At 32.0% G+C, this 17,114-nt stretch overlaps 3 protein-coding genes across 4 annotated transcripts in view; 2 read left to right on the top strand and 1 right to left on the bottom strand.

Annotated features, from left to right (window-relative positions):
• Mim (missing-in-metastasis) overlaps positions 1-17,114 on the bottom strand; it is a 201,281-nt gene that overhangs the window by 35,342 nt on the left and 148,825 nt on the right. The gene's annotated exons all lie outside the window — the stretch shown is intronic.
• The window catches only part of LOC113397777 (phenoloxidase-activating enzyme-like), a 67,989-nt gene that overhangs the window by 4,495 nt on the left and 46,380 nt on the right, over positions 1-17,114 (top strand). The window lies entirely within an intron of this gene.
• On the top strand, positions 249-7,424 carry LOC113397779 (phenoloxidase-activating enzyme-like). Its single transcript, XM_026636236.2, has 6 exons — positions 249-365; positions 3,733-3,822; positions 4,565-4,697; positions 5,268-5,467; positions 6,174-6,331; positions 7,028-7,424. Exons 1-6 carry the CDS (start codon positions 299-301, stop codon positions 7,301-7,303), a joined length of 924 nt encoding a protein of 307 aa, XP_026492021.1. The 5' UTR covers positions 249-298; the 3' UTR covers positions 7,304-7,424.

Raw genomic sequence — 17,114 nt, forward strand, 5'->3', positions numbered from 1 at the left:
GTCGCTCATGGAATAAGGACAAATCAACAACTCACTTTCGCATTCACATAAGGGATTGTTAATTTAATTAAGAATCTGATATCTTATCAAGTGTGGGTTACATGAAAAGATACATCTATATTATAATTAACATAAGCTCAACGTAAACGATTGAGTATCCTCGACACCTTTGGATGTTATTCGTAGTGCAATAACTTATCCGATGTTGTTGTTTTTTTCACGTGATATAAAAAACATGATGGGCTTTATTTGTATGTTAGTCGAAGACAGACGTCCGTGCCGGTTGGACGAGTAGGAAATGTCATCACAAATGAGTCACCTTCTAGTTTTAACGTTTGTGTCTGCTTTCTGCGCTGCTCTCGCAGGTAAGTGAAGCGTCGAGTTTGGCATAATATTCCTCTATCAATAAGCACTCGCGTTTTATAAATGTTTATTTTTGTTATCAACTTCAAGAGGTTGTTCAATGCTCTCATTTTTGAATTTCCTTCGTTATTTGGTTTACGTTTTTTTGATGTAACTATTATTTTTTCATTAACATCATTCTTGTGTTAGTGTTAATGACTTTAATGTTAGTTTAATGACTTTAGTCATTTATTGTCTACAAGTTATGTAGCACTTGTTTAAATCCAAAAACATCACATTCTAAAAGATTCTCTTTCATGTTTTTGTTGATTACTAATATTAAATAACTTGAAGTACTTAATAAAAAAGATTATAATATAGTTCTGGTAATTTAATCTTTAAATTTTGAACTTCCATTTATCTCGAATGTTTCTGTGAGTAGAAAACTCGTTAATTCATTGCTATTTTATTCGGTAATAATTTCCATAGGAATGGCGAATGTCAAGTTTAAATTGAAACTTTAATCACTATTTGATTTTGAAACGACTCTACTGTTTTAATAAAATCTATACTAATATTATAAATACGAAAGTAACACTGTCTGTTACCTCTTCATTCTTTTAAACTACTGAACCGATTTAGATGTAATTTGGTGTACAGATAGTTTGAATCGAGGGGAAGGACATATTGTACTTTTTTTAATTCATCCCTCTAAGGGGTAAAATGGGGGTGAAGGTTTGTGTGATATAAATAAAGCACTATAAATGTCGCGAAGGTAAAGCGACAGGATGAGCTAGTTCTATTTAATATTATATTAGATATATTAAATATCATAACATAAATATGAATATCATTAAAAATATTACAAGGATCGTGCATATATGCTAATGTACATATGTATATATGCAAGAAACTCAGAATAACATTTGATCCAATAATCATGAATGACTATCTTTTCCTCAACCTTGATTTAAAAAAGGCACCAATTTTTCGTTTTAAAGCTGAAAATAAATTGCACTTATAAATCGTAATTATGTTATCTATTCATGGTGTTTAATTCATTCCGGATAACGTTCAAAAATATTTAGTTGTAAAATATAAAGAGAATTTGGATAAAGAATATTACAAAACTATTGACTTCTTATTGATTGCACAACTTGGGAATAATGATACTGAACCCACATGGAAATCATTTGAAACTAAATCCACACTTAATCATCTACCTAAATTATTTATCGAGTAACACGTCTTATTCATCAAAGTTTTCCTAATATATTATTAATCAATTTTATTCACACATCTAATAAATCAAATAGTATATTATCTTATTAAAACGTGAAACTAAATAACACATTATAACAACGAGCATTTGTTTTTATTATGAGCCGATTGCAATAAAAACAAAAAATATATGACTTAATCATCCAAGAAACACGTATTGCGCTAACTTGTAGAACGTTTGCCTTGATAATTTTGAAATGTAATTTTTTATTTTTTATTTTGGATGTTATATTGTATCTACTGTTGGTTGTCCTAATGAAAATAAAATAAAAAATATTCTTTGCAGTTTTTATTTGATTCTCGTTTCCAGTTTTTGCATAATATATGACGCACAATATAACATAAATAAAATATAACTCCGTCTGGGATTGCTCACGGATCTTTTAGATTCATCGACGATTTAAAAATATGTGCTACATTAGAAATATTTATACCATGTTTCAGATTTAAATAAAAAATTTAGATGTTTTTTGTTCATAATGATATCAGCATCATAAGGGTTTAATTTTCAAAAACTGAATTCTTAGCAGATATCTACACGGCAATAGCTTCAGAGATTTTATGACAGTCAGTGAATTTCTTTTGTCTAGAAGATTAAAAAGATAAATTTGCCTGATTGACCAAATCAACTTAAGTTCGTCTTTATAGACGGGTAATATAAAAGATACACGATCACATTGTAAACTGAAGAATAACAATAAACGAAATGTTCCAGCAGGTAAACTGTAGGCTTGTTATCGAACTTACTTGCAAGTGGGATCGATTAATAGTAGGTAATCATGCTGTTAATTATTGTAACTGATATTTAGCTTCAAATGAAAAGAATAGTACCTAAATCCTTCGTGTACTTTCGCATGAAAAATCCGGTCAAATTAAGTAGTCAGTGTATATTAAAGATTCATAACAATAACAATATTCTTCTTAAACTACCGTGTAGTTCAACAACGACATATCGACAACTTACGTAGCAACAGAAACAAATCGTGTAACGTAGTTTATCTTTGTAGCTGAGTTTTAGTTGGTTTTTATTTAGTAAAATTAACATTTCGAACCGGTAATAGATTCGAAGATCCGTCGAAATATATATATGTGCCTAGACAAAAATATTCATAATAGTTTATTTAGGTGTCTAGTATGAATATCATCATCATTTGAATCAATACAAAACATAACTACTTTAAATTCAGAAATCCGAGCTTTACATGATTCAAATGCATATTCATTGTCAAATTTATAATTTTAATTTTCATTATCAACCGCATTTAACGTCTCTCCGTTTCATTTTCTTCCGCTTCCATTACATCATTAGTTTATATCATCATAGTTATCCGATGTTTAATTTCAGATTCTTTAATATAATTCATTTTACTTGATTGCTATGCATGATTGAATCAACATCTTTTATTATAAATTATCGAAATAATTTACATTTTAATGCGACATATACATAAATTAGATCATAATCATTACAAAACCAGTTTCACGCATGCTCTTAACAACAATTCTTCCGTTTTATGCCTGTGTTTATGTTGCATGTGTATTATTTATATTTATTTAATAACCAATTAAGCTTGGCATTAAATTGAAAAACATTGTATAGACGACATTCTGATATGAATCTATTATTCTAATGTTCTTGATGAATATAATTGACGTGGGTAAGGTCTTCATTAAGGTTTCAAGAGTGTAACTTTGAGGATGTTTTTAAATTGCAACATGTCGTACTCGTGGTGGACATAGATACATAAAATATTAATAATATTATCCCATCTTAACTTCACTAAAAATGTATTTGCAACCTATAGAGCTGCTTAGCTTTTGACTGAAAAATCTTCATCTGATATCCGTTACCTTTAACAAGGATAACTTAATAATTAAATTAGATTTTATTGCATATTGAGAAAAAGCAAGAACATTGGAGAGACAATATAGAACACCTTTAGATCAGAATTCGGTTAAAGGAAAAAAGCAAGGATGGAAACCTAAAAGCAAACGAGGAACAACTTAACGTTATACTTTCCGAACAGAGCGACGTCATTTTTCGATACACAAGAAGAAGAATCAATAAAAGCACGTTGCTTACTATAGAATAACATTTTAATGCAATAGTTTCAGACACATGTGGTCAGAGTGAAGAACCACCCAGCCCTACATCAGAATGCTGCGGTTTAGATCTCGCTGATGACCATCGCAATATTAGTAAGTAAAAATATAGGATATTACTTTGTTATCAATAGTGATTTTTTTAACATTTTATATACACGAGAAATAAATTTATAACACCAAATTACAAGTTTCTGAAACCACAATATCAGTATATCTATTTCGGAAAAACTATTTGATAATTTATAAAAAATGTCCCAAAATTATTTACATTACAAACTATTAATAAATTTAAAGGTAAAAAATCATCTATAAACGAAATTATAATCGCGACATTGTATTTAAAGCTACAGCAACACGAATGTGACACGACCTAAGCCAAGCAAGATATATATTTTTTTAGTTTTCTTCAAAGCTTTACAGTCATTCATACGTTGTGTCATTAGAATTAATCACTTTGGTATTTTCAATCCAAAATTAAACACAATACGTACTTTTACAATATACTCAAATTTACATACGTACATTTATCCTTATACTTAGTAGGAAAATATTATCACTTAAACTGGTTTTTTAACACATATATCTATTAATCTGTACTAATATAGTATATGCATAAAAAACAAGTTTTATCAATATAACATATATTGACAAAACTACAACAACGACAAACGGCATAATTGTGGTAAAAAACTTTTTTAAAGCACTCATACGACAGTCTGGTGACTTTGTCGACGTAACTAAAAATGTAAATTTTGAGAAGAATTAAAGAGTCGTTTTCACAAATTCCTGTAAAAACTGTATATAAAAAAAATAATACAAATCAAAAATCTTTCAGGTGGAGACGCTGCCATCAACCAGTTCCCTTGGCTAGCTCTGATTGAACACAATGAAGGCAGACTTACGTGCACCGGTGTTCTTATCAGCTCCAGATACGTATTGACCGCCGCTCAATGCCTGTACCATGCTCCGTAAGCATAAATAACAGCGCTCTTTTTTCTTTACTTTAAATTAAAAAACACCAGACAACGCATTTAGTACCGTACCGTTAGATTTTTTTTCTATAACTTAACTATTAAACATTCGCATTCACGAATCATAAGCATACCTTAATAAAGATTTAAGCTTTTTAAATAAAATATATGAGAGTCTTAGATTAAGTATAAAAAAATTATACCCGCATTTGGTATTCATTTAATCAAGACAAAGATCATATGTTTTAAGTACATTGATTATCAAGTATACAATTAATTATGCAAGATATATGAAAGAAATTGCCAAAGTAATCCTCCTAAACAATGTATAATTAACAACTTACCAGAGAAGGGGACAGTTTTTATGGAAGCTAGGCCAAAAAAAATAAACAATCAGCAAGTCTTAGGAAATACAAATAATGGGAAAAGAAATATAATTATAATTCCTGTGAAATTGCTTTAATTTTATTTTATTTTATTACAAAAGTCACCCAAAAATATATAAAACTTTCGAAATGTCCACACGTATTAATTTTTTAAAAGGAGATATTTTTAAATTTGTTTCAGGAAAAACGTCCGTCTTGGCGAATATAATAAAACGAATTCCGGTCCAGATTGTCTAATAGTAAAAGGAAAACAAGTTTGCAACGGTGGCGCCATCACGATACCAATCGAATCTGTTGTTTCGCATCCTGAGTTCAACTTGCCAAAATACCACGGCCACGACATCGCCATCATCAAACTAGCTAAACAAGTGCCTTTTAACGGTAAGCTATCTTCTAACTTCATGTAAACTACAATTTTGTAGGATATTTTTATCAAAATGATATATTCTTTAGAAATCTACGGAAAATAAGAAAAATCATCAACAAGTCCAGCGAAAATACCTAAATATTTTCGTAATTCGATTTTTACTATAACATTTTTGGTTTAGTTTTTATTTTTCAAAGACCAATCATTCGAAGACAGTCATTTAACTAAATATAAATAATGTACTAATTATATATGAATGTATGTATGTATACATGACACAGTTTTGTCATATTTATTAAATACAAGTTATTTCTTATCTCTGCTAAAATAAATAGAGAGTATACTTGGGATAATTTTGGATCTCTTTCCAAAATTTTGCTCAATTGTTTGTCTAATCTATTACTACATTTTGAATGTCCGGAAACACGCGAATACGAGATTCTGCGATGCTATCAGGTATTAGTCGAACCATCATGTATGTTAGTGAAGAATCCACAAGGTCACTAATATTACTTACTTAGTGTGGTACATCCAAGTCATAAATGAAAAAGTTAGTTATGGAAAAGATACAGTTTTAGCTTGCACAGACACCATTATTTTTTTCCTTTTTATACACTTGTTTGGGCTTATTTTTAGTATCTTTTGTTATCTGGTTTATGTGTATATCTATAAAGCAGTGTACTCACTGCTGTAAAGCAACGTATCTATCAACATTTTCAGAATTCATAAGGCCAATCTGTCTACCAACATCCGACATCACCGCTTCACCACCGAACAACTTAAGATTGATCAACGCTGGCTGGGGCAGCAAACCTTCCAGCGACCGAGAAGACGATGTTGTCAAACATTACGTTGAATTGCCATTCATCCCTATCAAGGTAAATAGCATGGAAAAAGTGATTAATTACATAACAGGATACTAATAATAGTATTGATCTACTCTGCTTTCTATTTCATTCATAGTTCCTTCTTTGGTGGCGTGATCTTTGTAGTTACGGAATATTTATATAAAAATATATCTTAAGATGCAAACGCGAGACGGAATATTTTATGTTTGCTTTTGACCGTTTAATGGATGTGTATAACGTTATGTAAATTTGAACTTGTTCTATATGTACTGTGAATTAGATTTTCTGAATTCATGAAATAGCACCATTTTATCTCAGAACCAGCGATACATTTTTTGATTCGTATGACATTTTTTAGGCCAAAGTTTTAATCAAAAACCTTAAGTAAATTATCACTGCACAAATAATATATATGCATAAAAAATGTCGATAGACTAAACTTAATTATCTTATCTAGCTGCTAACCAAATTATCACCAACGAATTGAAAAGTAGCCGTCGCCGTTTAAACGTTTTCGTATTCTTATATAACAACGATCCAGTTGCTGTTCTATCGAAAAATTTAATCGGAAACGCATTGTAACCAATATAAATTCGTTAAAATGCCCCTAAGCTACAATTCTACTCAGATTTATCGTGAAAAACTCTCGAAGTTTGATTGGAACAGACTCGGTAGCGTAACGTAACCGTAAGGATCGTCTCAATATAATAACCATTTATATTCCAGAGATGCAAGGAGATTTACAAACACGAAGAAAACCCAAATCGGGTCTCAGCATCAGTCAGTGACAACCACATTTGCGCGGGCGGCGAGCAGGGTCTGGATTCTTGTAGAGGAGACGGCGGTGGTCCATTAATGTCGGAAGAAGGTGGTCGTTACACATTAGCCGGAATCGTTAGTTTTGGACCAGTGCCGTGCGGTAGAAAAGGCGTACCAAGTGTTTACACGAAGGTCTATTCATATTTACCATGGATTAATAAAGTTATCTCAACTAAAATGTAATACTAGCAAAATAAACAAATTACGTATGAGTTTGCATGTGATAAAATATTTTTTAATTTCTTGGCTGGTTTAAGCCAGTAATTTTTTTTTACAAATCGAATAATAAATATATTTAACATTATATCTTTTGTTTTGTTGTTTTTTTATGATTTATGAGCTTAAATGGGAAACTCATATATTATTTTATTATTTGACCTTACAAATTCGTTTGTCCAATTATTATATATACAGAATATATTCAATCAATCCAAAACACTACAGGTAGAGTGCGAATACACAAACAATTGTAATTTTTAAAAATACATTAGTTACTTAGTTTGCTCACAAAGTTTTAAAATATGATCATGCTTTTACAAAGATAATTTAAAAAAAACTTTCCATACTGAGTGTCTTTTTATGTTGCGAGGGATTACTTATTCAAAACAATATAGGCAAATAATAGACGAAATTACATTATTGTAATGAATTTGTGACGAATTGAAAATGTAAAATCAATCTTACAATTGATCAATCACTATAAATTAAGGCTTTTAAGACAAAAGTAGTTAGATATATACAATATAAAAAAAAGGATTAGATAACTTACACATTCTAAATTTTAGAGAACGAAAAAAAAATAAAATAATCATGTCAGAGCGACATTAAAGATTCAACGAGCATCAAGATCATATAAGTTTGATTGTTAAGAAAAACAATTGCAAATTATGTTCACATATTAAACTTTGTCCTTAAGTCTTCAATATTAAACACAAGTAATCTGCACAAATACATTAAGTTAGGTAGTATTTGTGTAAACATAGTTGCAGTGTCCTCATATAACGAAGGAAAGAAAGAAATCATCTTGACCAATTTTGGCGAAGGCAGCCAATCAAAAGAGAGTCTAGCCAATCACGCTAGACATATAGCCTATTCTGATCGAATAATTAATGCTTGCTAATAGCTCAGCGATATTTTACACTGCTAAAGGTTCTTGATTAATATATCAGTATCTATCATATAACACCATTCCTCGTAACTATTCAATTAATTTTACTTTTAAATTTCCGATAATTTTTCTGAAAATCCATAATGATTATTCAAGCTCTCGACCAATGATATTGCGTCAATTGGATTTCAAATGTCGTTTATTTGGATTGTTCTCTCCTGCATTAGGCTAAAGGTATATTATAGTGCTAGTGTACGAGCAAACACAGGTGCACTCTTATAATCCGATTGGTCGACATATCCGATACGGCCGAAGAAAGTTCAGGCGCAGGATCAACGATTTTTCAACTTCGCGCAAGTACACTTTCGGCCAAATCACAGTAACCGAATGACAAGTGAAAGTCCAATAGACGACAAGAATCGCCTTATACCCAACAACTTTAAGAGCTTTTAAGTTATGATCTATCACTTTATAATACAAGTATATCTAACTGTCTATCCTAGTTTTTACGATACTACTTTCTTTTTATCTGCTACTAGCGATCAAAGCCTTTTTTCATTTTTATATATTTATAATTAATACAATATGTTGAACCAAGGTCCAAATTATTTACAAATACTATAAATGTGATGGACACTTTAATGATGATCAGAATGAAATTGACATCCGACAGTTTCGTCAGAATAATAAGAAAATATTTATATTGCAAAAAGGCAACTTAAATATGAGTTTGTCACACAATATTTAAATAATATCATGACGTTAATGTCACAAAATAACGGAATCTCCTTATTAGTCTCACTTCACATCAGTGCGTCAGTAAAAGGTACTTTTAATGCACAACACATAATTATTTTTTTTTCGTTGTAATTTTCTTTAAATGACCGGGGAATTACTTAAATTAATTGTAATGGTTCGATTCCATTAATCTGATGAGTAACAAGCGGGTTAAACTGAGCTCAATTATGTACTTGAATGAGCTTCGCTCAGAACAAGTTATATAAGCTATTAGCGTTTTAATTTGTACCTGACCCACGGATCGATTATAGGCCTGCTCTCCATTATGGAAGTTTGGAATTTGTCTAGCCATGCTACTTCGGCGTGAGTTCGTGAACACACATTTGACAGTATTTCATCCGGCACATGTATTATCGATATTCTCACGCTGCTCCCTCTCATAATCGAACGTGAGATGAAGGGAAACAGCTTAAGGAAACTTAGTACACGAGACAAAGTGATACTGTAAGATAAGATAAAAAATGCGAATGTCAACAATTTGTACCAGCGTTGCAGAACTATCGATAGTTCGACTATCGATAGTTGATCTCGAAAACTATTCAGGATATCGATAATATTATCCATAGTATCGTTTAGATCAATACTACCGATAGTATCACTAGCTCCCTGTAAGCAATACTATTGGTTGCAGCGATACTATTGATACTATCGATAGTATTGATCAAGGGGAGCCATCGATACTATCGATAGTATTAACAGATGACAATACTATCGCTGACACCTTAACTATCGATAGACTATCGTAGTAGACTATTGATACGCAACACTAATTTGTACTCACTCGTACATCAAATAAAGAAAAAAAAAGGATCTAATACGGGTTAAGTTGTTACACAAAGAATGATGATTATATATTGTTACTAGCTGTAGCCGCGGCTTCGTCCGCTTTGAATTCAGTTTATGACGAAAATTCTTCAATAACTTGTACACAACACTTTATATCCAACATAGCCCCTGCAAACGTGAAAAAAGTAGCTTAAATCCATCCTTCGGATTCAAGCTTGCTTCGTTAATCATTTTCATCAAATTCGATTCAGTAGTTTAAGCGTGAAAACAGAACAGACAGACATACTTTCGCATTTATTATATTAGTACATGATCTACCTTTTGGGAATTACCTGAATGATTCATCTACTTTTCTCGGTTTTAATATTATTCAAACGATTTTTTCCATCAATTCTTTTGTTTTGTGATGTCACGTGACACATTTTGCTTCCTCGTGTACTATATATAGGTACTACTATTCCAATTAGTTTGTTGTGAAAGCCGAGATGGCCCAGTGGTTAGAACGCGTGCATCTTAACCGATGATTTCGGGTTCAAACCCAGGCAGGCACCACTGAATTTTCATGTGCTTAATTTGTGTTTATAATTCATCTCGTGCTCGGCGGTGAAGGAAAACATCGTGAGGAAACCTGCATGTGTCTAATTTCAACGAAATTCTGCCACATGTGTATTCCACCAACCCGCATTGGAGCAGCGTGGTGGAATATGCTCCATACCTTCTCCTCAACGGGAGAGGAGGCCTTAGCCCAGCAGTGGGAAATTTACAGGCTGATTATGTTTTATATGTTATGTTATTATGATAGATAAAATAGATAGATAGTCTTAAAAAGTTTATCTTTTGAGGTATAATATCCCATAGTGAATTGCGGATGCAATGAAATGAAAAAAAAATCGACGGTTTAGGAAATCAATTTTTAATTTCAATTAAAATTCATTTATTCGATATAGAATTTGGAATCTGAAAAGATGCCCTGACCCGAGAAGAACGTCCGAAAGAAACTAAGCGGGATTTTTTATCAGATATTGTAATGACTTACAACATATATTATAACAAAAAAATTGTTAGCAAGTGATCGCCTCCATGAACACATTTATAGTGTAATAAACTTTTGTACAAGAATGTTCCGTAACAATATTTTTTTTTAGTTAACACCTTACAGTCATTTCGAACACGTTCTGGGATCCTGTTGTAAAATCATATTATTTTAACCCAACGAAGTAACTCTTGAGGGCTATATCCGGTGCTTAACTTTTTTTATTAATGTCTCTTCTATAGAAGCTATTGATATTCAAACGGGTTAGTTATTCTTTAGTATAAGTGTGTACGTACCGAGAATATTCGCGCATAGAATTTGGGTACAAAAACAAAATCATTGCGAATATTATTCATGTGTACTATATTTATAATTAAGAAAATTTATAACAAGAAACAAAACTCATAAAAAACACCAACGTATAAAAAGTAAGAGTGCACTTTATTTCGAATACTAAAATTTTATCTAAGAAATCAGTACAGGTAATCAATTTACTAAACTACAAATACATATCCGTATTCAATGTGATTAGGAATGCAGCATAAGCTTGTAGCATTTAAAATCGTAGAATTATAATACAAACTCTCAATTTTAATAAGTCAAAAAGAGTATCTGTTTAAAAAAATGCTTTTTTTTAAATTTTAAGGCCGATACAAAATAATTGAGATTTTCAATCCAAAAATTCGGGCAACGGCCCGGAGTCTAGAATTTGGAAGTGTGTGCGTAAGCTCCCGTGCCACTGAAAAGACGAAAAGTTGTTGCTCCTGCGCAGGAACTCTAGTCGTGTTGGATTTACCGTCCCTTTGGTTTATGAGAGTGCACCTGTGTTTACACACACACACACTTGTGCACTAATAATACGTCCTGAATAATTGACTGGTTTCCCTTGAAATTGGTCACCGTCACAAATATCACTCAGAAGGACATCATCACCTAATGCCAATTTACTCAACTTTAGATTGTAGCATTAAAATTGTATTACGTGTTAAATTAGAATATGTTAAATTAGTATAAAAAAAACAACAGAGCAACTAGGGTGTTTGATGAGCTGATCAAAAAGGAAGAAGGCGACTTTTAATTCGATCCTCCTTGGCTTGGTAATAGTATTCGCAGCTATACTCCAAAAACAAAGAGATGTGCCAATAGTGCATTATTAGTATTAATATTGTCTATAACGTAACAGTAACAAAAATATCAACTAACTCAAAAAAAGTGAAACTCAAAACGGCACGAACGCAAGTCGTTAATGAGACAAGTATGTAAATTAAAAAAAAAAACGCTATACAATATATTTGAACCGTTTTATCATGAGCCAAGATGGCCCTGTGGTTCGAAGGCGTGCATCTTAACCGATGGTTGCAGGTAAACCAAACCCAGGCAAACACCACTGAATTGTCATGTGCTTAATTTGTATTTATAATTCATCTCGTGTTCGGCGGTGAAGGAAAACATCGTGAGTAAACCTGCATGTGTCTGTGACAACTCGTAAGTAAACTCGTAAAAAAAAAACAAAAGCGCCTAAAATCCTTACACTCATGTCGAATGTCTGTTTTCCTACTTATTTTTAATTAAACCGATTTAAATGATCGTTAAATTTTTAAAATACTTACTGAGAATGTGTACTGAGCTAGATTTTTTATAAAGATAATTTATTGATGAATGCAGCTTATACGTAAACGATTTAGGATATGCTAGTGACGTGAAATACATAAAAACTGTCAATAAATAACATACATTCACTTTTAAAGATAAATAAAACGTTGTACTGTAAATAAAAGGTTAAACGTGAATGATTTAAGAAAACTATAAAATATATGACAAAAATCTCGTACGTCGTTTTACACAATATTACGTTAGTTTATAAATGGAAAATACGAAGTGGGTTTCTTACAACAATTAAAAATTTGAATTGATAGTAACAATTTATGCTAATTAATCGTTAGTTCAAATTATTTCTTTGTGCGCTTTAAATGTATTTCATTTCGTGTATAATTTGGTTAGCAGTTTTGTTTGCAGCAAAAAAAAAACGGTTTAATATAATAATGTACATAATTCAATGCATTATCCGAATTCTAAATGCCTTCGCTTATTTTTTTGCTCCACGCGCTTAACTGTGCAAACTGGTTTTGCTCGAGTAAACTCGAAATGATACATGAATTTGTTTTTTTTGTTTCGAGACTAAATAAATGTTAACCACCCATGTCGCTTGTTAAGTATATATATATATAACGCTTCATAATTTTTAAATGCATATACAATTACATAACACACAATATAACAGATAGAAAAATGTTAAAGTATTTAGACCATTTGAGATTCGTTTTAATTCTTTACTCTCAAAGGAGATGACTCTTTTTTGTAATGCTTAGCCGAAAAAGCTAATAAACTAATATACCTAACACTTATATCAGTAGATATATTTCTTTTCAGAGAATGGTTTAGTATATAATATTATTACAAAAGTAGCTTCACTGTGCAGTTTCACCCGTTTTAAATTTAGTAAATTGTAAAAATGTGAAACTTAGATGTAAATACTTGCTAGATTTAAGACTTCATTGACTGATTAAAAAAAGACAGTGACAGAATAAATATTAGAACTTGTGATTACATACTTTGGAAACAAAAATATCGATAATCAAATCAAATCAAAATATACTTTATTCAAGTAGGCTTTAACAAGCACTTTTGAATCGTCATTTAACAAACTATATTAAGTGAAGCTACCACCGGTTCGGAATGTAGATTCTACCGAGAATAACCGGCAAAAAACTCAGTAATTACTCTTTTTCAACATCTAAAAATACAAGTCATGTTAGTTAAATAAAATTATATACGTATGTAATATATCCTGCCTGGAAATCAACAAGCATTAACTCCACGCTTTTTTATCATCTATCGAATAATATGCCTTCTTTACCAATGTATTTTTTACAAATGATTTGAATTTATATATATAACGGCCAAATTAAAAATGTAAATTTACACTAATATTTAAACCTAAAGAGGTTGTTCACGCAAATATAAAGGATCTACTAGACCGAGACAAATATTAAGTAAGGTTTGACTATGGAATTGACTATGGAATACTACGCTACATTTATCACATAGGAAAAGATGACGTTTAACGGGAGTGAAACGACTTGAGCGGCTTTGAATCGGGATAAAATTTAGTGTTTTAAAAAAAAAAAATATATTTATTATTAACGTTGATCCCGGTATTTATTTGTGCATATCATTACTTACACTCCAAGGATTATATATACATATACGAGTACCTACTTCATATTTAAAGGGTTTAATTTGAATAAGTTGACCGTTCGCTTAAATGTTGTGTAAAAAATCGGACGATAAAATACAAAATATTAATTCATTTCGTCGTGAATTACTCGGATCATTTAACGATTTAAATTATCTTTACACTTAAAACATAAGCAATCAAGAACACGTAAATTCCGAGTACAGATCAATACACGTTATAGAACTATCTATAACTTCTTAATCTAAATTATAAAAAAAATCATAAGCTGTTATTCGGTACCGGTGGTCTCTGGGAGCACGGTGCGTTCGTGTTAGTGAAACAGCACCTCGGTAAATGGTTAATACGAGCACAATTACCAACAACTAGTATATAATTAGAAATGATTCCTACAGGGAGTTATCCGATAATGACGACGGGTCACGTTGACTCATCACTACACTTTGATTCCATTTATTTAGGATTTCGATCTGTATTTATCTTTTAATAAATGAACACAGAGATTAATAGTAAACTCTGTGTTCTGGTACTACTATCTTTCTTCCATTCCGCACGGAGTCTATACACTCAGTCTTGGCTCCTGGACAACCACTTGCCTGATAGCCATGTACAATCATGATTAGAAGCCTTAACCATTCGCAAATCAAAATATACCATATTTAATTCAAGTAGGCTCTTACATACACACTTTTGAATTGTCATTTTAGAATATTAAATAAAATTTAAAGCTGTCACGGGTACGTAAGTAGATTCACCTGCATTTCTTTTCCGACAATTAAATTACATAGACATTTATCCTGGATATAAATCAAGGAATGATGACTTTATGCAATAGCATGCAACCGATAAAATATTACACAAGCGGTAAAAATATCGTATATGTAATATTGAATCAGGAAATACCTTTGGTAAACATTATTAATTATCAATGTTTTTCCATTGTTTTTGTGTATGTTATAGACGACTTGATGGTGCAACCAACCCGCATTGGAGCAGCGTGGTGGAATATGCTCCATACCTTCTCCTCAACGGGAGAGGAGGCATTAGCCCAGCAGTGGGAAATTTACAGGCTGATTATGACTTGATGGTGGACACCATCGCCCTTAGACATTGGCGCTGTAAGAAATAATAACCATTCCTTCACGTCACACCAATGCGCCACCACGTAGTCACATTAACCCTTCAAACCGGAGCACAAAAATACTAAGTACTGGTGCTTAGCGGTAGAATATCTGATGATCCTGGATACCTACCCGGGCGGACTTGCATAAAACCCTACCACGAAGTAAGCTCACGAGACCTCGTTAGTCAAGTGGCCAGATCCTCATATCCACAAGGCCTCTTGTGTTTTTTTTTTTGATAAATCCTCTGTAACAGGAGCTTTTATATATTCTGTTCTTCTCTAACCTTATTAGGAATACAACGCGAATCGTGTGACGCAAGTCGCTCAGACCATAGATATTTCTAAAGTTAATGGAAACACAATACAAAGCCATATTTGGATTAGAGCCCTATAAAGTATTAGTATTTGAAAATAGAATACTAAGTGACAACCACTTATATTTTTTTAATTTAAACTATCGAATATATCGAATGAGTCAAAATATTTCAGATATCGACAATCCGGTGACACCATACATTATGATCACAACTTTAGCAATCTTTATATTTTTTCATTACTTTGGCGGCGCATTGGAGATATAAGGAATAATTACTATTACGTACGGCGCCAATGTCTATGGATGGTGGTGACCTTTAACCGTCAGGGTGGCCGTCAAAAACCATTCGTTACATCGCCAATGTGCCAATAACCTTGTGAACTGAGATGTTATGCCCCTTACTCTTTTATAGTTACACTGGCTTACACTTCAAACCGGAACACAAAAATACTCAGTATTGTTGTTCGAAAAACGAAGATTTTATGCAGACTATTACTAATATACTCAGTTCTATTTACAAACAAGAGCTGCGTTGTTTTTCCGTTTCCTATTTGTATAATATTTGTTTCCTCTTCATTTAATTTTAGAATAAACTGTACATTTACTCTTATGATAATCAACAAGCAATAGGTTATTTTTCAATAGGCAATCAATTTATATTATTTAGTAGAGGTTAAGGAACCCAGTAAAAGTTGTTTGTTTATTTCATTCTAGTACATATTTTCTGAAAAATATCAAATTATAAATTCCATATTTAAATATCGCGCGAAAACGCTACATTGACTTGTTTACTACTGTTTACCCAACCGACTACGTTCCGAGCCGAGGTACGAGCTCATAGGAGACACCCTCAGGACGAAAGTCACTCTCGAGCCCAAAAGGGTTCACCTTAAGGCAGAGTTTTAACACTCGCCCCAACGTTCGGTGACGCTGTAAAGGCCAGTAGGGCCACCAGCACTACTTCAAACGAGATACAAAAAAAAAAGCTACATTGACAATATGGCGCTGCAATTGGGTCGGTGACATCACGTGCCTGTATTGTACGTCACGTGACAAACGTTTAAAAAAAAGAAACGTTTAAACTCATTCAGTCTCATTACAAAAAGCGGTTTAACTAAAAACCATGGTTTAAACTAGGGTCTAAGCAAAAACGTTATTATAAAAACGGGTTTAGCGATAAACCATAGATTATACTGTGGACTAACTTTAAACCTCTGTGACTCAGGTTTTACGATGGTTTAAAGCGTATCTGTCAAAGTTTCTGTTATAAGTTTAAAAGTTACAATCAGTTGATAATTTTATTTTCTTTTTTGTTGTGTTGTACTGTTATAACGTAAAAAAAATGGACATGGACATGGTTGATTTAGTCGATATCGAGGACATGGAAGTCATCGAGTTGTTACAAACACCACGCGTAAATAACAGAAATCGTCTGCGACGAAATCCTTTCGTTGAGCTATCCGATGAAGATTTCAAGCAAAAGTATAGGTTTAACAAACGTTACGCAATGAAAATAATTAATTTAATAAGGGAAGATTTAACCAGAGATCCTAGAGGGTGCTCAGTGTCTCCCG

The sequence above is a fragment of the Vanessa tameamea genome, chromosome 23 (genome assembly GCF_037043105.1).
Source record: "Vanessa tameamea isolate UH-Manoa-2023 chromosome 23, ilVanTame1 primary haplotype, whole genome shotgun sequence".
Taxonomy (NCBI): domain Eukaryota; kingdom Metazoa; phylum Arthropoda; class Insecta; order Lepidoptera; family Nymphalidae; genus Vanessa; species Vanessa tameamea.